Genomic DNA, 19,587 nt, shown 5'->3' on the forward strand with positions numbered 1-19,587 from the left:
CCCTGTTATCTCAGCATCTTTGGTTTAAACTCAGCTCTTAAACAATTTTACTCTTCATCCCACTCTGTAGCTTGGTGCTATAAAAGAAAACCATGCCTGTAGTGTGACACAGGAATGCCTAAATACATTCTTACAGCACCCAACTGTTCAAAATACTGTGTTTTTCATGAGCTGAGGTTCCTGCACAACATGTCTACACTGAGTAGCACTGACATRTGGGTAGTTAAAGCTGCTTAATGAATTTTTGTGCTGGTCTGGCTCACCGTGCTGTGGCTGCCACCAGCGGAAGGCRGTGGCAGGGGTCTTGGCCTCCCGGGGTAAATCGATGGAAAYGACCTGGGGCTCCAGGTATGACATRAAATCCAGCTCTCGCAGCAAACTCCAGGTGATCCCGTTGTCATTGGTGTACTGAACAACAAGTCCTATGTTTAAAATGAAGAAAAGCAGTCAGTGTGACTGTGCAGARCAAAGAGGGGACAATTCACCCTGTACTCAGGAACTGCCAACCCCCAAAAGGCACAGGCCTTTCAACATCTGCCCTACCCTTTGGCATTCTCCTGGTCCAGAATCATTCTGTGGACAAAGTCCTACTGCAAAGGTGGCATGGGTCACCAGCTGCAGCATGCTATTTGGATTGTCTTCACCAGACTCAAAGGATCAAATCTTTTACACCCTCAGGGAAATTAATGATCATACCACAGAAATTATAAGAATAATGTGATTTTCTTTATACAGTATTTATTTCATGTTGGGTTTCCCTGTAGCTGGTGTGGAAGACTAAGTCATAATTCTGATCACTGGGATCACTATGTTCATAYTGTGTATGCAAGCTCACAACAGCCTTGGAAATGAATCACCATAATATTTAGACAATTTAAGACAGCCTTTGAACCATACACACAATATGGCAAATACTAGCACACAACAGAAGCTCCACAAAACTCATTGAAAGGGATAATACAAGAAAGAAGCACCTGTGTATATTTCTTCTCTTAAAACTCTTTTAGAGTGGAGTATGTTCAAAGATAATTTTTTGGTGTCTTATACTGGTGCAAATGAGAGGAGAATCAAACCCTTGGTGTAATCGGTGCTGCAAGATGAACAGCTTTCCTCAGTGAGTGAGTCAATGTCAATGTCAAATATCAGGAAACAGTCCACTGACATGAAATGATYTATACTGAGAGGAAGATTAAATTTTCTCATCTATCACGTCAGTGGTCTATCTTTGTGCAATGAGACCTCTTTACATGGGAATCTGCTCCCAAAACTCTGCTGACCCTTCCCAAACATAAATAACAGTCCTCCACCGCAGAAACTTTAAGCATGGAGGTAAAATAGGAGAGGAGACAACAGGTAGAGATTAATTTATTCAGACTAAATAAATTTTCAGCTGCAGCTTTCTAATTTGTGTTTTGGGTAAGTCATTCATAAGTTTGTTTTGGAAGGCAATTGTTTATTAGTCCCACTGGTGTAGTTGAGAAGATGAACAAGTTTTTAAGCACAGAACTCTTTTTCAGGTCAGAAATAGARTTTGCCCACTTTTTCCTGAACTTAAATCTCATCCCTTTTTTTATTTCAATCCTTATGAAAAGTCCTGTGTACTTGTAAATTCTGTAACCTGTTTTCCAACTCTACCAAATAGTTTAATAGAAGCTATTACACCTTGCCTTGTAAATGTYGTATTTCTTACACCATCACAGCTCCTACAGCTACTCCTACAGAGGGATCACCACTAGGTTTGGTGCAACTAATTATAAATCAGTTTGTCAGTCAAAAGTAAATAGTTTTCTGCACCATTTACAAAAACGGAAGAGGTAATTGATTTATGTTAAAATAACCCTTTTTCATTCTGTAAAGGCAGCATAAACACTGCAGAAGATGCAAAATGAAAAACAACTTTTTATAAAGAAAAGGGGCTTTACCTTCATTCCTGGCTCTTGGTCTGTTGCAGGAGTTACCAACAGTTTTGCTTCCAAGTTGTACATAAAATTGAACTAGCCTTTAAAAAAACACAGGACAGAAAAGAAGTGTTATCATCTTCTGATAGCACAAGATCAGTCAGGAWAATTTGCCTCTCCGAACTAATCTGGCATTTTCAGTTAGGTCATTATTCCATTATTAGGCTTATTGACTAGGTAATGTTCCCAAAGAAATCAAACATGGGCATGGTAAATTGTGAAGGACCCGAAACAGAAGAAAGTGATGTGGTTTATTAATCCTGTGCCTAATAAGTATATTTTTTGAGTGAGTAGCAGAATTTAGTAGTYTCATCTCTCACAAAAGTCGCAAAATCTCCAAAGCAGGCAAAGCTATTCCTTACATCAGATCTTACCTTGGCCTCTTGTAACTGGAAATTGGATGGACCTTTAAAAGGAAGCATTTGAGTTGTAATAAAATTATTATCCTCACCAAACCACCAATCTTTTTTAGTTCCTTAAATTCTTGATGTAAATGATTTTCAGTGAAATGCATTCATTGAGCATTTTGTGAAGTAGGCCCTTGATTTTGAACCTGCACATTATTATTTCATKGAATACTCTCTTGCTCCAACAACATAAAATGGTTAAAAAAATGTTCCTGATCCACTTTTCTTGCAACCTGTCCTGTAGTCAGTTTTAGAAGTTCTATCACTTCCCTACCTTCTCTTATTCCTTTCTACTGTAAATCATGGCAACCATTKCATCTGAGCCTCTGCGTGAACATTATTACATGTCCTCAATTTTTCCCAAAACTACTTCCTGCAATCCTTCTAATGCCACAAAACTCTTTGATATASGATTGCTGATTTTATTGACAGAACTCTGTATAATGTCTGGAACATCCCTGTTCAGCTATGTTTGAATCATTTGTATTTATTCCYTCCTTGTTCTCCAAAATATTGTTTTTGTTTTGTTTTGTTTTTCTCAATCTGCAATAATGCCATGGCATCCTTGCTGAGCTTGTGTTTATTATTGTAACTCTGTGGTTTTAGAGGATTTTACATTTTGTCTTAGACACACACTACTGTGCTATATAACCACAATTAATTACAATTAATGTCCTGCTGCTCATTCACTGAATTTCACTGCATGTCTCAGGCATYCATCTGAGTCTTACTGGGTCATAACCAAGGCAAAGAACATTGAGCTGACTGAGAATGCCATCACCYCCTAATCTACACATTCTTCACAGGTTGTCTCCATGGTACACCCAAGGCAGCACCTGAGCAGAGCAGAGAAACTGGGCCCAGCCCCATGATGAGCTTTTRCATGCTGCAAGTTGGCAGTGCCATTCTCCTCCCGGCTTCCTGGCCTGTTTTCAAATTAGGATGATAGAAAATCAGGCTTCATTAATCCTATTGCATGTAGATKACTTCTTTATTTAAAATACAGATTTTGAGGTGAATTTGTATCCCTGTGTAAGCAAACAAGCTTGATTTGCCACTCAATTCCCACAAGGATAACTCTTTTTTCTTTAGAGTATTTGGTCCTAATTTGTAGTAATTTTGGTAAAAYCATAGACAAACCACATGACTACAGCCAGAGCCAGTACAATGTAGACAGGACTCCAATTTCTCTCATCCRCTACTACAAACACAAGAAATAATAACGATCTGTGATCTCTTCTGATTCTAAACCCAACCACATTCCAGTTCTGTTATCAAAATCTGTGTCTACTATCTGAGATATTTTGTATGTCCGTAGGGTCTAGGACAAGCCAGAATTTTCTCATCAATCTCATTCCTAAGACAACCCCATAGGTAGCTCAAGACTATTCAGGCTCCCAGTTCTACACCATTTAGCCAGGTAGTTCTACTTGTTTGCTGCAGCTCTGCTGTCTGAGACAGTATTCAGGCAATAAAACTCTAGACAGAAGTCTCAGAGGTGAATAGATTGGCAATCCTGTGATGGAATTCTTTAATTCTTGCCAAATGTAAATATTGTTAAAGAGCAAAACCAAATAACAAAAAACCCCTTTCTACAGAAGGGTGAATCAGCCCATCTGATCTCTGAGTGTCTGACCCAGAACAGCTCCCTGGGATGGTTGCACAATCATTAGCAATGGAGTCTGTAAAGCAGATGGGAGCCAAGTCAGCTAACAAGCCAGATGTCACCACTTGGAAAAAACATATATATACTCCATGGTTTTTATCTAGCTGCCAGGTAGGCACTGTGTGCAAATGTTCCCACTGAACAGACAGTCAAGAGTGTCATAAGGGACAGGCCATCAAAATGGGAGACAGGAGCTCATCAGCAACCAAAATGCATCCATGTATCACATTGTCAGGCAGAAGGATGGAAACACTGCTGGTGAAATTGTGCTTTTGGTGTGTTGGGCCATGCAGCAGGGAAGGCATGGAGACACTCCAGGGGGTTTCTGAAGTGTAGGGCAAAAAAAAAAAGGTCTGGGTGAAATGAACTTTGACACTTAGAGTTCTCTTAGTGCTATGGAACATTGTCCTAATAGCTGGGAATTAAAGGTGCAGTTAATCTTAAAGGAATAAGGAGGCCATGGGACAAAGACAGCTAAGGTTATGATACCATTTCACTTGTTTACGGTSATTGGTTTCCAGGCACAAGCTTTAGTTTGAAATGATCTTAATGTGACACCCTCAATGTCAGGCAGTGCCCTGTTGGGGTTCCCCTGAGCACCCCAYACACCCCAGGCTGGCAAATCCCAACCCTTTTGGAGTGGAGCAAACCAGGAACACTRAGCCCCCATGGACCACGCTCTGCAAGGAAGAGAAGGGTGAAAGGGAAAAGGATCTTTGAACTTGAAAAAAAGAAAAAAAAWTCTGTACATTCCATACATAAAATTTACACTTTWTATTCARAAAGCTGTAGCTGATGATAGGAAATGCACATAGGTAGAKCTGCAGGAATGCAGAATGAAAATAAAAGTTTAGTGTCTTGCAATATTTTTCAATTTTTTAATCCGGTGCTTCCATGCATGATTTAACAAAACAAGATCTTAAAAGGTCTGAGAAAACACTATTAACCTGAAAAATAAGCAGCTTAAAAATCTGCAGGAGTTTCAGCCTTCCTATTCAMAACCCTCAATCCACATATCTAACAGTATGTCTTTCAAGGCATATTTTCCTGCTGTTTACTCAGTCACCAAAACCCCTCAATGAAAAAAACCTTGCAAAAATAAAATATAACTGCAGGAGCTAAGATGACCCCTAATAAGATAACTAAATTCCATGCAAGGCTCTATTGAATGCAAAAAGTAATACGAAAATGGGAAAAAGTACTTCGTTTTAATCTCCCCTTTCAAGTGATATTAATTTTAGCTCCAATAATGAAAAAAAAACATTTCTAGGCTGAGGAATTACTTTCTTTTTAGGGCATGGGCCTTTCAGTTAACCCTTCACAAACTTAGTGTGCCTTTGCTTCTAGTGAAAATGGCACAGTTAATGTTACAGATGGCCTCAAACATTACAGTGGGATGCATCTGTTCAGAGCAAGGTAACTGAAGCCAAATGTTTATGTTATACATGGCCAATCCAGGCTGTCTTACAATTTATGAAAGAATGTGTTTCCAGAAGACAAAGCAGTGGCCCTTGCTAGCTGGTGTTTCAGGATGAGCTGTGCTGCCCTTTTGAAGCAGCTGTTCTCTCCTGTGAACACAAAAGCAGCCTGGGGTAATTGTTGTGGTCTAAAAAGTCCATGTTCTGGCCAAGCAGCATCAGCTGGCTACTACCTTTGAGCACACACTGAAGAAAGCAAAAAATCCATGTTAATCCCRTTTGTGCTTGAGATGACCACTATGTCCTGTCCAGCAAACAGCCCAGGGATGTGGCTTCGAGCTTGAATTGTTCAAGGAAGTTAACCTGTTCACTATGATGCTTACAAAAAATACACTGCTGATTTATTTTGACATAAAAATCAGTTACAGGAGAGCAGTTCAAACCGTGAGCACATGGTCAGAAGAGAGATCTTAGTTGCTCTTACCAAAGGTCCCTTGGGCCATTTACGTTTTTGAGGCAATTTTAAGACGCCAGATTACCACATTCTTGTGCAAAACAGAAGCAGTGGTATATTAAAAACATAAAGAAAGAGTACTACTCAGTATTTTGAAACTAMTTCTGGCTTTTAAAATAATTCAAACTTTAGAAAAATGGAAAGCTGTGAATATGAATATCTGGCATTAAAAGCGCTTTCAAAATAATATCAAAAGTAAATGAAATACTTTTATTTTAAGAAAGATTTCTCCATGAAAGAAAAAAAAGAAAAAATACTTTTTTGAATGCAGACTTCTTGATGAAGCAATCTAGACTTCTTCCAATACAATGCTTTCCAGGATTAATAATACAAGATATAAAGACAGTGGAATAGAAGTGTTCAGGTCTTCCCACAGTCCCAGGGCAAACATGCACTCGTCCAAAACATATTTGTCAAACAATTAATTAGTTTAATTAATAACTAATTTACATAATTATCACTATGACACATATTTGTCTGACATGCAGGGGACAGAAGAAAGGCAGCTGATGCAGTGCCAAGGAGCAGCTGAGGACGTCCCCAAACCCACAGCCCCCACACCGCCCTACAGAGCCTGAGCTGGAGAGTAATCACAGTAARCTCGGGCCAGTCTTTGCAGAGTGATCCCACAAATTCAATAACAGAGCAAATCATGGCATAACTTACTGTCAGAGCAGYATTTGTCAGGAGAAATATCTTTGATTAAGCTAACTGCCAAAATTGTAGGGTGCTCAAGGTTTCAGGTGCCTAATCTCTCATGAGACTGGACAAAGCAGCAGCGAACTCCAAGCTAAATAGTGGTTAGAATTAACAGCCCTTTGTTCATGCTAATTACATTAATCAGCCAGGCAATTTGAGAGAAGAGGATAATTGCCGCCAACGGAGCAGGATTCAGTAGCAGCAGGGAGAGAGGTGAAGGCTTGTTAGCCTCTTGGCTACGCAGAAACAATTCACATCCCATTCCTTTGCACTTCTGACAAGTGGAGTAATTCACAACATCTGGCAACTAAACAACAGCTCCTTGCTATGCCATCCTCATGCCTGCAATTCAGCACAGTCAGGGGAAAAGGAGCTTTTTTCCCCGGCTATGGGCAGAGTCATGGGTTTTGTGCAGAATCATGGGTTTTGTGCAGAATCATGGGTTTTGTGCATTCTCAAGACCATATCTTCTGCCTTAGAACACAATGCAAACTATCTTCTCAGAAGGATAGCGAGTTAATATTTTATTTTATTTTATGCTGCTATTCTACTCTTTCTAACCCAAGCATTCTCTTGAAAAAAAGGAAATAATACACCAGAATGAAAAAAAAGTATTTTCTCTGACTTTCAGAGCTCTTGTACAGATTATGATTACCAGAGAAAACRTTTCCCACTTCTCATATCTACACTTGCAACAGGGCAGAACAGAGAACATGAACACAGAGGCAATTGTGAGGAGCAGCCCTGAGCACAAACCTGATATTTGTGGTGTCCAGGGGAACAGTCCTTGCCTCCCTTTTGCCAGGTCCATTGAAGTACAGAGATTTTCCGTCGCTGAGCACACCACAGCCTGTCCCAACCTGACCTCCTGTTATCTTGTACCAGAGAGGGCTTAGCTTCCTCTCAAACCTGTCGAACATCTCACTGTGATTAGGCACATTAGACACACAGGTTCCATGGGATGCTTCAAGAAAAAAAGAGAAGGAGATGCTTTGGTGAAACYGCTGAACAGAGTAAGGGTCAGATACAGTACACAGGCACTTGGTTCTGTTGCACCCACATGTGACAAAGCACCAGGCTTTTCTGAGAAAATGCCCCGATGATTGGATYGTACCTTTTAAAAGCCACTTTACAAATTTCTGTAGGAAGAATAAGCCCTCTTCTTCTAAACTCTAAGATGGCTTATTTCACTGGGTGAAAAATAACCAAGCTTTGTGTTGATAAGGCATTTTTTGCAAACAGAAAAACATTATCCCTCTATTTAATTTTAAACAAATCGAACAAAAGATGTTAGCTTATTGCTTTGTTGGTTGAAGGTTGAAAAGAGTGCAGTGTGCAACTGGTTGTGTCAATCATTTTTCTTCATAGGGTTTGCATTTTGGGGTTTTTGGTTTTTTTTTTCCTATTTCAGTATAAAAGCCCCTGAAACCACAAGTGAGCAGAATTTTCCACAGAAGGGCCTGACAGAACATATGTTCCCTCCTGGTCCCATGCCATCAGATGGCCAGGGGACTCAAAAATGGCAACGATTCTTTTGAAGATGATCCAAAAGCTTTTAAGCAGATTTTTCAGTTTATAATATTTTATTTTGTTTTCTCTGTTATTGCTAGTCCCTTCCCATTCATACAGATGGTGATGTTCAAAGATTGCGGTTGCCAGAAACATCAACGSTGTCCGCTGCCTTCAGCTGCTCTGCTTTGCCTGTGCTGAATTTTATTTAACAAAACAAAAAAGATTTCTGTTGGCAGCCCATGCAATATATGTCATCATATATTTTTCTGGAATATCGGAAAGGAAAAACAAGATGCCAGGTTCCCAGCTCTAACTCAGCCAGTGCTCCCTGTAACCCCAGCTGAGGAGGGSTGTCTTACCCGTGTAGCCCAGGTCACAGAAGCAGACCCCCGAGACGCAGTCCCCGTGCCCGCTGCAGTAGTTGGGGCAGGGCTCGGAGATGTAGACGCCATCCAAGCCGAAAGGAGGAACGCTCTTGTGGGAGCTGCTCTCCTGGATCCAGCGGAACCGGGTCTTACTGCAGAGAAAAAACAACGGTGCTGCTATTCCCGGCTTCCATATCTTATGCTCCTAACTTAACATTAAAAGGACCTTTTCTTAAATTGACCATTTGCAAATAGGGTGCCTGGATTTCTGTCATCCTACATTTTGTACAACATTGCTTAAGGATATTTCTTCCAGATTTTTTGGCTGCATTTTGACTTCTTCTGTTTCTCTGGCCTGTATCCATCAGCGTGATGCAAAGAAGAAACACATGATTTTATCAACAACAGTGAATGATTACATGTGACTTTGAAGATGCTTTTTACTACTCTGTTCAACTTGAACTGATCACATATTAAAATCCAGAACTACATTTGTTACAGTACTTTTGAAAGGAACTCGGTAGTGGCCGCAAGGCGGAGTTTGTTATGGGATGGCACACTTTGAGTAAAAAACCTTGAAGTTATTTGGATACTAGAAAAAAAGCCACTTTCTGAGTAGAATGGCAAATAACATCTCTTACACGCTGAAATCAGTCTGACCCATCAATCCCAAAGTTAAACATCCTGATAGTGAGATGAATATGTGGTAAAGCACAGATGAAGGAACAAACAAGTGATGCTACTAATAACTTATCTAAGGCTGCTGAGCTGACACAGCAGGCCTGGAAACATATGATTGTCAATCATTTCATATTGCAAAAGCCTAGTCCCAAATTTTAATGTCAGGGTCTTCAGAAATACCACTTCCTGCAGTGTGTGTGGAGATTCCTCCCTTGGGTGGAGACACCTCTCAAGGTTAATCCTTAAGGCTGAGCAAGAGATCTTTGTATGAGTGAATAATATCAATCTCTACTTAATAATTGTTTTTGTTAGCTTTAATACAATTGCTTCAATATTGCTTCATAGCAATAATATCATAATCGTTTTTATAGCTCCAATACTGTGTAGTAAATAACTTTGATTAAGAACTCCTTGTCCAATTGTTAAAATAATAAATCATACATATACATATATAAAGAAATATATCTGGTTCGCCATCCTTAATCCTGCAAGACAAATTTGTACAAAGGTTAAATTAGACCTGTGTAATCCTTCAGATTTAAACTGTTGACAAAATCTGAGGCTAAGATTGGATCCAGCTGCACCCAGACTCCTCTCTGAGAAGGAGTGTCTAGAAAGCAGTGGGGTCCTTTCTTGACCTCATGACTCAATGGGAGGGTTTATTTAATAACCTTTGTCTGAATATCCCATTCTGCCCACAACTCTGACCAACTGCACAGGAAACTTGTTGAAGAAAAGATATTTTGGTTGTTAATTTCCAGTCTTTAGCTTTTAGCTGAATTATTTCACAGGAGCTCCAGAGAGTGGAACAAATTTAAAGTCTCATTGCCAATATAATGGAGTAACTAAGATCCTTCTTGCTACTCTGCCTAAAAAATAGTAAACCTATTGCTTTTTCCATTTTGCTGTGTCCTGGGATTTGGTAGGTAGGTGATCATCATGCTCATGCTCTGTACCATATAATGAAATGGGATACTCTCTGGTTAACCCATGAACCATGATTTCCTAAGTGACCCACAACAAATTCAGTTATCAACGTGCCAAGATACTCTTTGCAGTCACAATACTTACATTTTTAATGTATTAGCATGAGCTTCTTATTCCTGATCACATTACTGAACATAATGCCAAACAGATTGCTGCTATTGATTCTGCCCGGCTTGTTTTGGGTAAATCAAATCAGCTGGTGTCAGATCTGTGCAATTTGGCACCTGCTTTTATTGGCTAATTACTGAAGAAAAGACAAACTTGTTATGGTACAGGCTGCTATTTCAGTCCTTGCAGCAGAAGCACTGACTCCCCTGCTACAAAATATGCCACACACTCAGAAGGACTTGAAGATGAGGAGCCTGTGGCAGAAGRGTGGGTCAGAAAGCCCCAGGCTGCACTGGGGGGTGAGAGGCAGGAGATGGGGACATGGCCAGGGGTGTGGTGGGGTGGCTGTGCTGGCAGCGCTTGGTGCATCCAGCAAATCAGATTGGGGTGTTTTTATTGATGGARTAAGACAGAGAGGAAGGGGAGTGAGAAACTTCAGCCAAATCCAKGTAAGACTGAGAAAAGCCTCCTGATTTCAAGGCTCGTTTGTGTCTTCCACCATCTGATGTTTTCTCACCTGCATTACTCTGATGCTGAGGTTGTGCTTGCAGATGTGCACAACTACCATTCCTACCCCCTTTGCCTCTGCCTGCCCTGGCTGCCTTCAGTGACACAGCAAATTGTGCAACAGCTYAAATGCCTTGCTAAGGTTTCTTTGCCCAGTGGTAACAAAAATTAATCCTGTTCAAATGGCTTACTTAATTCATGTGACTTACTACTCTCTTGTGGGTGCCTCTGACCTAACCCCTACAGATAAAGACAATGAAGGGATTGACGTCAAATCAAAATGTGCAGTGTTCCTCACTGCTTTGTAACCTAATTATTTATTATAGCCCAATCTGACACCTTTCAAGGGGAAAATTCTCATTGCTTTGGGCAGCACAGTGTATTTTTCCCAGATCTGCCATTTTTTCCCACCACTTTTATTCACACCTGTGCAATTTTTTCCTAATGTAGCATCTTAGAAGCAGCTAATCCAAGGGTCCCACTGGCATCACTGGTGAGCAGTGCACAATACCTGGCTGCAAGCGACCTGGGGATGACGATAGTAATCCTTGTCCAGTCCTCGAAGTCTCCTGTGTGATAGACAGAGGGCTCGCTGAGCTCGCGGGAGCTCCCCTCGCAGCCCTTGGTGCCCGGGGACGCGGGGTAGCAGCCCTCCTTCACCAGCGACCAGAAGAGCCCGGCGTCGTGCGAGTACTGCAGCAGCACGGGAGCAGAGCTGCTGTACTGGTCTGTGCAACCAATGTTCAGCTGCAAAAAAACAGAGCCAGAAAGGGTATGAAGAAACCTGCACTGTTATTAGTATTTATTGGCTTTTTGGTTTGGGAGGTTTGATGCTCTGAGCGCTTGCTCTGAACCMTGCTGGCAGACAGTGACGGATGCTTGGAGTCTGTTTCCTACATTTAGAGGACATTTGTTAGTAAAAAATTCTCACTATTCCTTCATTAAGATTGCTGAGTTCAGCAGGCAAAGAGGTTCAATGAATTTTCCAAGAGTCCCTGTGCATTGCAGGCCCCAAACAGCAAACCCTGGGTAGGAACCTGCATGCCCAGGAGAGGAAAGAGCTGTATCCTCTGGGATCCATCCCATCTGCAGCCCAGTGTGTCCAGAGGATCAGCCTGACTCCCAGGTGARCCCTCACCACAGCCTTGTCACTGGCCTTGCAGGAATGATGTCTGGGRGATGTCACTGCAGTTTGGGCCCCCAGAATAGAGTAAAATTTGATTAAGGATAAAAATACATATTAAAATGTGAAATGAGAATACAACCAAGGCCAAAATCAACTGCTGATTTGAAGTTTCAGTTTCATTTTTCAAGCTATCAGAAAAATACTGTTTTTTATTATTTTATTGCAAAAATTCTACTTGAGCTGTGGAATGCAAAATGTAAAATGAAATCATTCATATAAAATGAAATAATTCTGACAAATTACTGTCTTTGAGTTTATCAATGCAAAATTATTCCAGTCTGCTATTTAAAATGGAAATTTCACATACTCATGAAAGCATGCAAACAGAACTAACACATTTATGTACAGGCTGAAAAGCTTTCCAAAAAGTATAAATTCAGTGCTTAAATAATAGCCTTTATGAAGAAGAACTCACTGTTCTGTGATACATGCTTATGTTTTGCATATTTGTTACATTGTCAAGTTCCTCAGTGATGGACAGTCTATGAAATGTTTTTAAGTACTGATTTTTTTTTTAACCTAGACAATTTTTAAATTGCTGTTGATCATCAAACTTACAGAATGAGACTTAATCAGTGAAGTAGAGGAAGGTGTTGAAGAGGCAAATAGCATCTTTTCCAGGCTAAATGGTATTTATATATTGACATGTCCTTGGGTTTTAGACAGTTTAAAATATARAACTACAAGCAAAACTCACAAGGAAATTGTTCTGAAATTCTTCAGTTTCTATAGCATTTTATTAGCATAACTTTTAGTCGAAATCAGATTATTTTACAAATCTCAGTATTTCTAATGAACTTTCCTATTTATAGAACTGTGGGAATTATATTTGAAAGGCTGCCTGTAAACATCTGATCTCTTTAATAATTCCACTTGTAAATTATTCAGTGTCTGTATCCACCAATTATGTAAGGACCATGTATTTGTGGGGAGCTCATTAAAATTGCATTGCAACCAACTTCCAGAATTCACCAATGGGATTTCATTATAAACTCAATAAAATTTTGATTAGGGTTCAGAAACAAGAGCTTGTCAAAGCAAATACACTTTCTTTGGAGCCCATATTCTGATGTATTGTCAGACCACTGAAATTTTTGTAAGCTCTTTAAAGAAGAAAATGCTAATTGGAGCCTCTATTCATTGACACAATGAAAGTAAATTATATGAGAACCCCACAATGGAGTACAGAGCAGCCTGTAAGTCCTTAAATAGTTTAAAATACMAAAAATGTACTCAAACCACATTGGAGCTTCTGTACACAAAGAGCCCCAGACGGGATAAACCCCTTTTTGCTTGACAGTGCAGCAGGATTTCCTAGTACTGACTTGAATACAATGACAGTCACTTCAGCCCACTTGTGAAATATGCTGAAGAACAAAAAGCTTTAAAACTTCTCCAGAGGGGTAAAAATGCTTTCCTGCACTGAGGTTTTGGCTATTCTTCTAGAAAGCAAGAAGGCATTTAATGCTATATGGGTTCATACKTGTGCTCCTCACATCTTTATATGCAATCGTTCAATTTATCACCTTCGTTTGAACTGTGGCCCCAGTGGCATCTTGAAAGTATTGGCTAAGGGCAGTATCACTGATATTCTTGCACAGTTTTATGTTTAAGGAATACCTTGAACTGCAGGACGTATCCAGGCTTCAGAGTTAAATCTCGAGTCACTGCAAACCGGTCTCCATCTGATTTACCAAAGAGCATGGCAGAGGGGGTGGCAGAGCAGAAACTTTCATTTTTGGTCATCCCTTCATTGGCCAGCATTAACCATACACTCATCTGGTTCATAGGGTAATCAAATGCTGGCTTTTCRTAAAAGTTCTGTTAGAAATGAAAAGGAAACTCAGAGGTATTATCACCTTGCAGTGTGACTTCAGAATAATTCCTGAAATGATATACTTTAAAATTTCACAATTTTGATTTTATGTAATTTTCAAAAAATTTTCTGTAATTTTCAAAAAATCCAGGACTTCAGTCTTGACATTTTGCAAAGATACATCATTACACCCTCTGTCATAAAGCTTAGGAGTCTGATGATTTTGTGAAAAGACCCAGGTTATCCCCGCACAGAAATTCAGCTGCAAACACTACAGCTGTCTCTTTAAAYAGACCAAATATTTTCAAAGAAAATTACATCTAAACAAGTCTCCCAACAGGATGGTACCATTTCATGGGGATGCCTACAGCCTGCTCTGGCTTATTACCTGTGGTAAGGTGGGATTAACGACAGGAATGATGTGCTTCTGCTTCTCTGACAAAATGATGATGTCGTCGATGGCCCACTGATCGTACCCTTCCCCGGAGAACACCGGCTGCCACCAGCGAAACCTGGTGCAAGGTGTCTTGGCTGAGGCTGGCAGCTCCAGGTAGACAAATCTGAGAAAAAGAGATTGAGCAGAACTTCAAAGAACACAGTTGGTAGAGAAATGGATGACCCAACTGGGAAAAGAGGTAGGAAAGCCAACCTCTATCTTATGTGTACAAGTTCTGGTAATTTGGGTGCCCAGAGCTGGCAAAAGGTCTAAGAGAGTCGCATGAGATGCAGCTGAGGAAATTGGGGTTGTTTAGTCTGGAGAAAAGGAGGCTCAGCAGAGACCTTATTGCCCTCTGCAGCTGCCTGAAAAGAGGGTGTAGTGAGATGGGGATTGGCCTCTTCTCCCAGGCAACAGAACACATGAGTACATTGCCTCAAATGCTGCCAGCGGAGGTTCAGGTTGGACAACAGGAGAATTTCTCCACTGAAATGGTGGTCAGGCATTGGGACTCCCTGGGCTGCCCGGGGAGGTAGTGGAGTCCATTCCTGGAAGTATTCAAAAAACACCTGGATACGGCAGTAATTTAGTTGATATAGTGATGCTGGCTCAAAGGTTGGATTTCATGATCTTGGAAGTCTTTTCCTTAATGATTCTATGATTCTATGATTCTATTATTCTGTTTTTCCATATATCTAGAATCCTATTTATACACTGCATATCAAGAAGATTCCTTTGTCCTTGTCTGTGGAGAATGCAAATKCTTTAAGAAAATGTCTATGTTTTATCTATTACTCCATTGCCAAGCACAATAAGGAACTGTTTTGAGCTCTCTAGATTTGAATTAAACTGTTCAGCTGATCCATGTTCAGCAAGTCTTCATGTTTTTCTGATGCCAGGAAGTAATAATGGCATACACTAGCAAAATTAATTTCTCATTTTCTTATGCTGATTGGTCCTATTTGTAGACAAAAGCATCCTTCTGTTACAATGCAATAGATTATGTGACAGTTTTCTTTGGGTAAAAATATTTCAGSCTTCCTATACAGATCTTTGTAAAAGAACTTCAGGTCTTACCAGTTTGCTTTTTGTTCAACTTAAAAAACACCTTAAATAAATGATGTTAAATAAAAGTTCAGATTTCAAGCCTAATCATACTTATGTCAAAAAGTATAAGAATTAATTACTTACCCAGTCCTATTTCCCACACCTAACATATATGCATTTATACACACAATCCTTTTGGCACTCTTTCTTTATAGCTCATGGTAGGGCCAGTCCTGTTAAATGTATTTATCAATAATCTGGATGCAGGAGTTGAGTGCACCCTTTTGCTAGTGATACAAACTTGGAGGTGCTGTTGACACTTTTGAGGGTCAAGAGGCCTTGCAGAGGGATTGGAGCATTGGGATTGATTAATGGGATAAAATTTATCAAGTGGAAAYGTTGATTCTGCACCTAGATGGAGTAACACTGAGGAGAGTTGTAGATSCCTTCTGAATGAAATAGTCTATTCTATTCTATTCAAAATTGGAGAGTTTTATACTTCCAAGTGTCTAGATCACCTCTAGAAAAAGCAATYTGCCAAGTTACAGAAGCCCTTCTGAAAGCATTGTTCATTGCAATGCAAAATGACAAGCTGAGAAGATAAAATTATTTGTATGTTGAAAGACATGGACTACAGGTCATAGAAATCATGTTAGTACCTATGCAGACAAATACAATTTAAATTTTCACTGACAAGGTATCTAACAGCAAATTTGAATTGCTGAACATGATTTCTTCTCCTCCTTAAATATTTATTTAATGGAGCTTTTGCTTCATAASATATTAATACATATTCATTAGATCTGAGACCAGAGTCAGAGGAAATGGAACATTGCAACACCTCTTTTGGGCAAGTTCTGTATTTGCTTGCTGATCTTTTGCAGATATAAGCATTTTAGTCATGTTTCACATAGGAAATTTTGTATTTTACTTCAGATTTTAAGGTCTACTTTCATTATGTTTTTCATTSCTAGTGGCAGGAGTTTACTGTGCCAGCCAGAAAGTTTCTATATAATGATGACTTTTAAGAATTATAACTTTAAATTATTATTCACACTTTCACAAGTTGAGAAATATTTTTTTAAAGCTGATGCCATATGGATTAATTAATTTAGACAAAATCAAACCTGGGTTTGCTGAAGTCAGAGAAATACATTTCTGCTAGTAGCTGCCAGTTGATCCCGCCRTTATTGCTGTACTGCAGCAGCACACCTTCTTCTCTGCTGTCRGGTTTATTGCATGAAGAACTCTCTCCTCCAATCTGGATGTAAAACTGTACAAAATCCACCCATGTTGTGTCCAAATCCCAGCTTACCAACTGTCTTTTTCCAGCCTACAGTACAAAGAACAGAGGGACAATAATAATTTTAATGATGGCTCCTTCACAATGAATAGACATATTTAAAATCCATCACAGATGAATATTGCATACAAAATTACACAGCTTGGAGGACATTGACTTCTGTGTCAACTTGGCATTTTTTATCTTTCAATTATTCTGTATGGCCATCCTTTATGTCACCCTGATTTGATCCCATAAGAATTTTTATTATTAGATTTCAACACACAACGCGATTTCACAACAGGATTTCCACACAACTATTTAATCTCATTCCTTCAAGGCCCCAGGTACCTTCAGAAGACAAAGAGCARGTRYTGGCTATCCTGAATCAATCAGGGCYATATTTTAAARTATTCAGCTTTTTATTGATARTACATAGAGCAGTAAAAGGCCATTTCTCTAGYCTTATTTCTCTSGTYAAATCTTGCAGTTTACAAGGTTCCCCAATCACCTGAAATCAGCTCCTATAATACCTTGCTTGCAGCTCATCTCTGACACAGGGGTTTGCAGTTTCTCTTCRTGCTCAAGCTGAGTAAGATTTGTTCCTACACAAAACTTTACTCTTTTCCTAGCAAGTGTTGTAAATCAGGAGTCTCTCAACTAAAACTGTGGATTTTGTTTCAAGTTCATTTAAGCATAGCTGAGAGAAATAAATAGCCTTGTAACATTTAGTGAACAGCTTTCCCAAAAATGTTTTTGAGTTCAGCAGGTCAACGTGGTCACTTTGTGCATGTTGGCAAAGGGAGACAGAGCATATTCATGTAAAAAAAAAAAACTTTAAGAGTCTTCTATTGTGACTGAAATTATCCCATACTCCTCTTCCCTTTGTGCCCTGGTGCTTGAGGCTGAACTTGTGGACTTGCACATCAACAAACCTACAAGGTGCAGATATGAAGCTGCCTATGACAAGGCAGGACACAGGACAAGAGCAGTGTCCCCAGAGAGGTGACCTGCATGCCCTGCATCTGGCACAACCCTGCCYCAGCACAGCACCCTGCTGCCACAAGCTTTCACAGGTAGGGCAAAGCCATTTGTGTACAGCTGGAGAGAGGGTGTAGGAGTCATATTTCTGCATTTATTAAAGTAGCTGCAGCCTGGCACCACCCCCCAAAATGGAGCAGGACTTCTCATGCCTACTGTTTCTAGTTCCCTTAAAAAAACATGGATTTCTGTCCATCTCCAAGCACAAAAAGGTAACAGAAAGGAAAACCAGGGCTAAGTTATGAARTAACTCCTATGTTTTAAGTAGTGATTATGTTTTTCTCTCTTACTTGTACATTTGTGATCCCTATGAAAAATTTCCAGGCAAACTTGAGATAAACAAGTGACGTGATCTAGCTGGACACAAGTAGCAAGATTTATGAGCTGAGATTTAAAATATCTCATTTTAGAGATAYGAGATAGAAAATATCTATTTTCATCTCATCAGATGAAAATAAATCCCATTCCATTCATCACCTCTTTCTTCTTTCTATGCAGTTTGGGGTAAACTCAGCACAGATAAATGTCTACKGCTTTCTTCCTCAGAATGTTTTGCTTTGCTGGTGTAACAGCTTGGGTCCAGAGCTCATTTGTAGACCTCACCAAATAGATTAACTCACACTGTGAGATTTTCTGGAATCAAAATGCATGGGGGTCTGAAGCTTGGTTGGCTTGCATCACTGATGACAAGGCAGTAAAACCTGCAAAGAATTCTTTGACTCCCAAAACTTTGTACAGGATAGAGTTGTACTGATTTATTCCTGAATTGTGCCTGTTGTTTTGGTTTATTTGGCTGTTTGTTCCAGGCTGAGAAGGGAATTCCCTCCAGGATGGTGCCACGAGAGTGAGATGAGCCCAGCCTTGGGTGCAGCCCTGGGCTTTCTGGCACAGCCCCAGGTGGGTAAGCTGGCCAAGGTGACACTGATAATCTCTTGATAGCTGCTTTCACAGCTTCATTTGGAGACCCACTGTAATTTGAAATTATCACCATCAGATCAAGCCAGTAKTGAGTAACAAGGATGCAAACACCCTCGCTGTCCCCTTGTGTCCTGGCTGGCTGRGAGCACCCAGCACAGGGACCTGCAGTGGGCCAAGCTCTGGCTATGAGATTCTTGCAGGTGGGTTTTCTATATCTACACCCCACAGCAGCTCTGCCTGCCAAAGGGGTAATCACAGAGCCAGGGTAATTGAGAAAAGGCATGAGCGACACAAAACCTCAGAGGAATTGCAGGGGCTAATTGAAAGAGCTCTGAATTGTGAACACACCTACAATTGATTAAAATGAGTTGTAAAACAAAAGATAGAGGGTTGTCAGAACAAAGYCAGCATTAATTCTGGCAGCAGTAATTGATTATGGCAGCAAACATTAGACATTCAAATAAAAAGTGGCTGTCTGAGCAAATGAAACGTGAATTGGAGCTCCCCAAAACAATAGAGAACTGTTCGGCAAATATAAAAATAATTTTTTATTATCTACCAGCATGGCCACTAGATGCCTTGAGAARGATCTAAACAGAAATTAAATAAACCACCTTCTGTTGACAGCACACAGACTGCTACTACTCAAGAAATGAGTGATAACCTAACCCTTAGAGATCAATAGAAAGAAGCCAAGAATTTCTAAATGAGTTTTTCACTCCTCCTTAGCAGGAATCAGAAGAAAGATCATAGCAGGTTAATTCTAATTTAGCAAACTACTTTTGAGAAACTTGGCATAAGGAAGCAAGCCAGAAGGAAAAACATCTAACACAGAAGACAATTATATAAAAAAATCCAATTACCACAATTAGCCAGTTATACTGATTGGTCTATTATGAAATTTTCAGTGCAGAGCTCTATTTCCAGGGRAGCTGGATGTGAGACTATGTAGGAGTGATGAAAATTATTTCATGGGTTAGAATTTTGTAATGAGGCAAACAACACAATTACACAGCATTGCATATTTGGTAATTCTTCT

At 39.9% G+C, this 19,587-nt stretch overlaps 1 protein-coding gene across 2 annotated transcripts in view; it reads right to left on the reverse strand.

Annotated features, from left to right (window-relative positions):
• The window catches only part of RELN (reelin), a 270,732-nt gene that overhangs the window by 51,596 nt on the left and 199,549 nt on the right, over positions 1 to 19,587 (reverse strand). For both annotated transcript variants that reach the window (XM_057364499.1, XM_057364500.1), the window contains exons 25-32: positions 16,435 to 16,640; positions 14,213 to 14,384; positions 13,629 to 13,829; positions 11,334 to 11,569; positions 8,534 to 8,691; positions 7,419 to 7,626; positions 1,923 to 1,999; positions 264 to 422 (exon numbers count right to left, since the gene is read on the reverse strand). In XM_057364499.1, coding sequence (XP_057220482.1) covers positions 264 to 422; positions 1,923 to 1,999; positions 7,419 to 7,626; positions 8,534 to 8,691; positions 11,334 to 11,569; positions 13,629 to 13,829; positions 14,213 to 14,384; positions 16,435 to 16,640 — 1,417 coding nt within the window. The remainder of the gene's footprint in view (positions 1 to 263; positions 423 to 1,922; positions 2,000 to 7,418; positions 7,627 to 8,533; positions 8,692 to 11,333; positions 11,570 to 13,628; positions 13,830 to 14,212; positions 14,385 to 16,434; positions 16,641 to 19,587) is intronic.

The sequence above is a fragment of the Malurus melanocephalus genome, unplaced genomic scaffold (assembly GCF_030028575.1).
Source record: "Malurus melanocephalus ecotype Western Australia unplaced genomic scaffold, MMel_1.1 scaffold_39, whole genome shotgun sequence".
Classification (NCBI taxonomy): Eukaryota; Metazoa; Chordata; class Aves; order Passeriformes; family Maluridae; genus Malurus; species Malurus melanocephalus.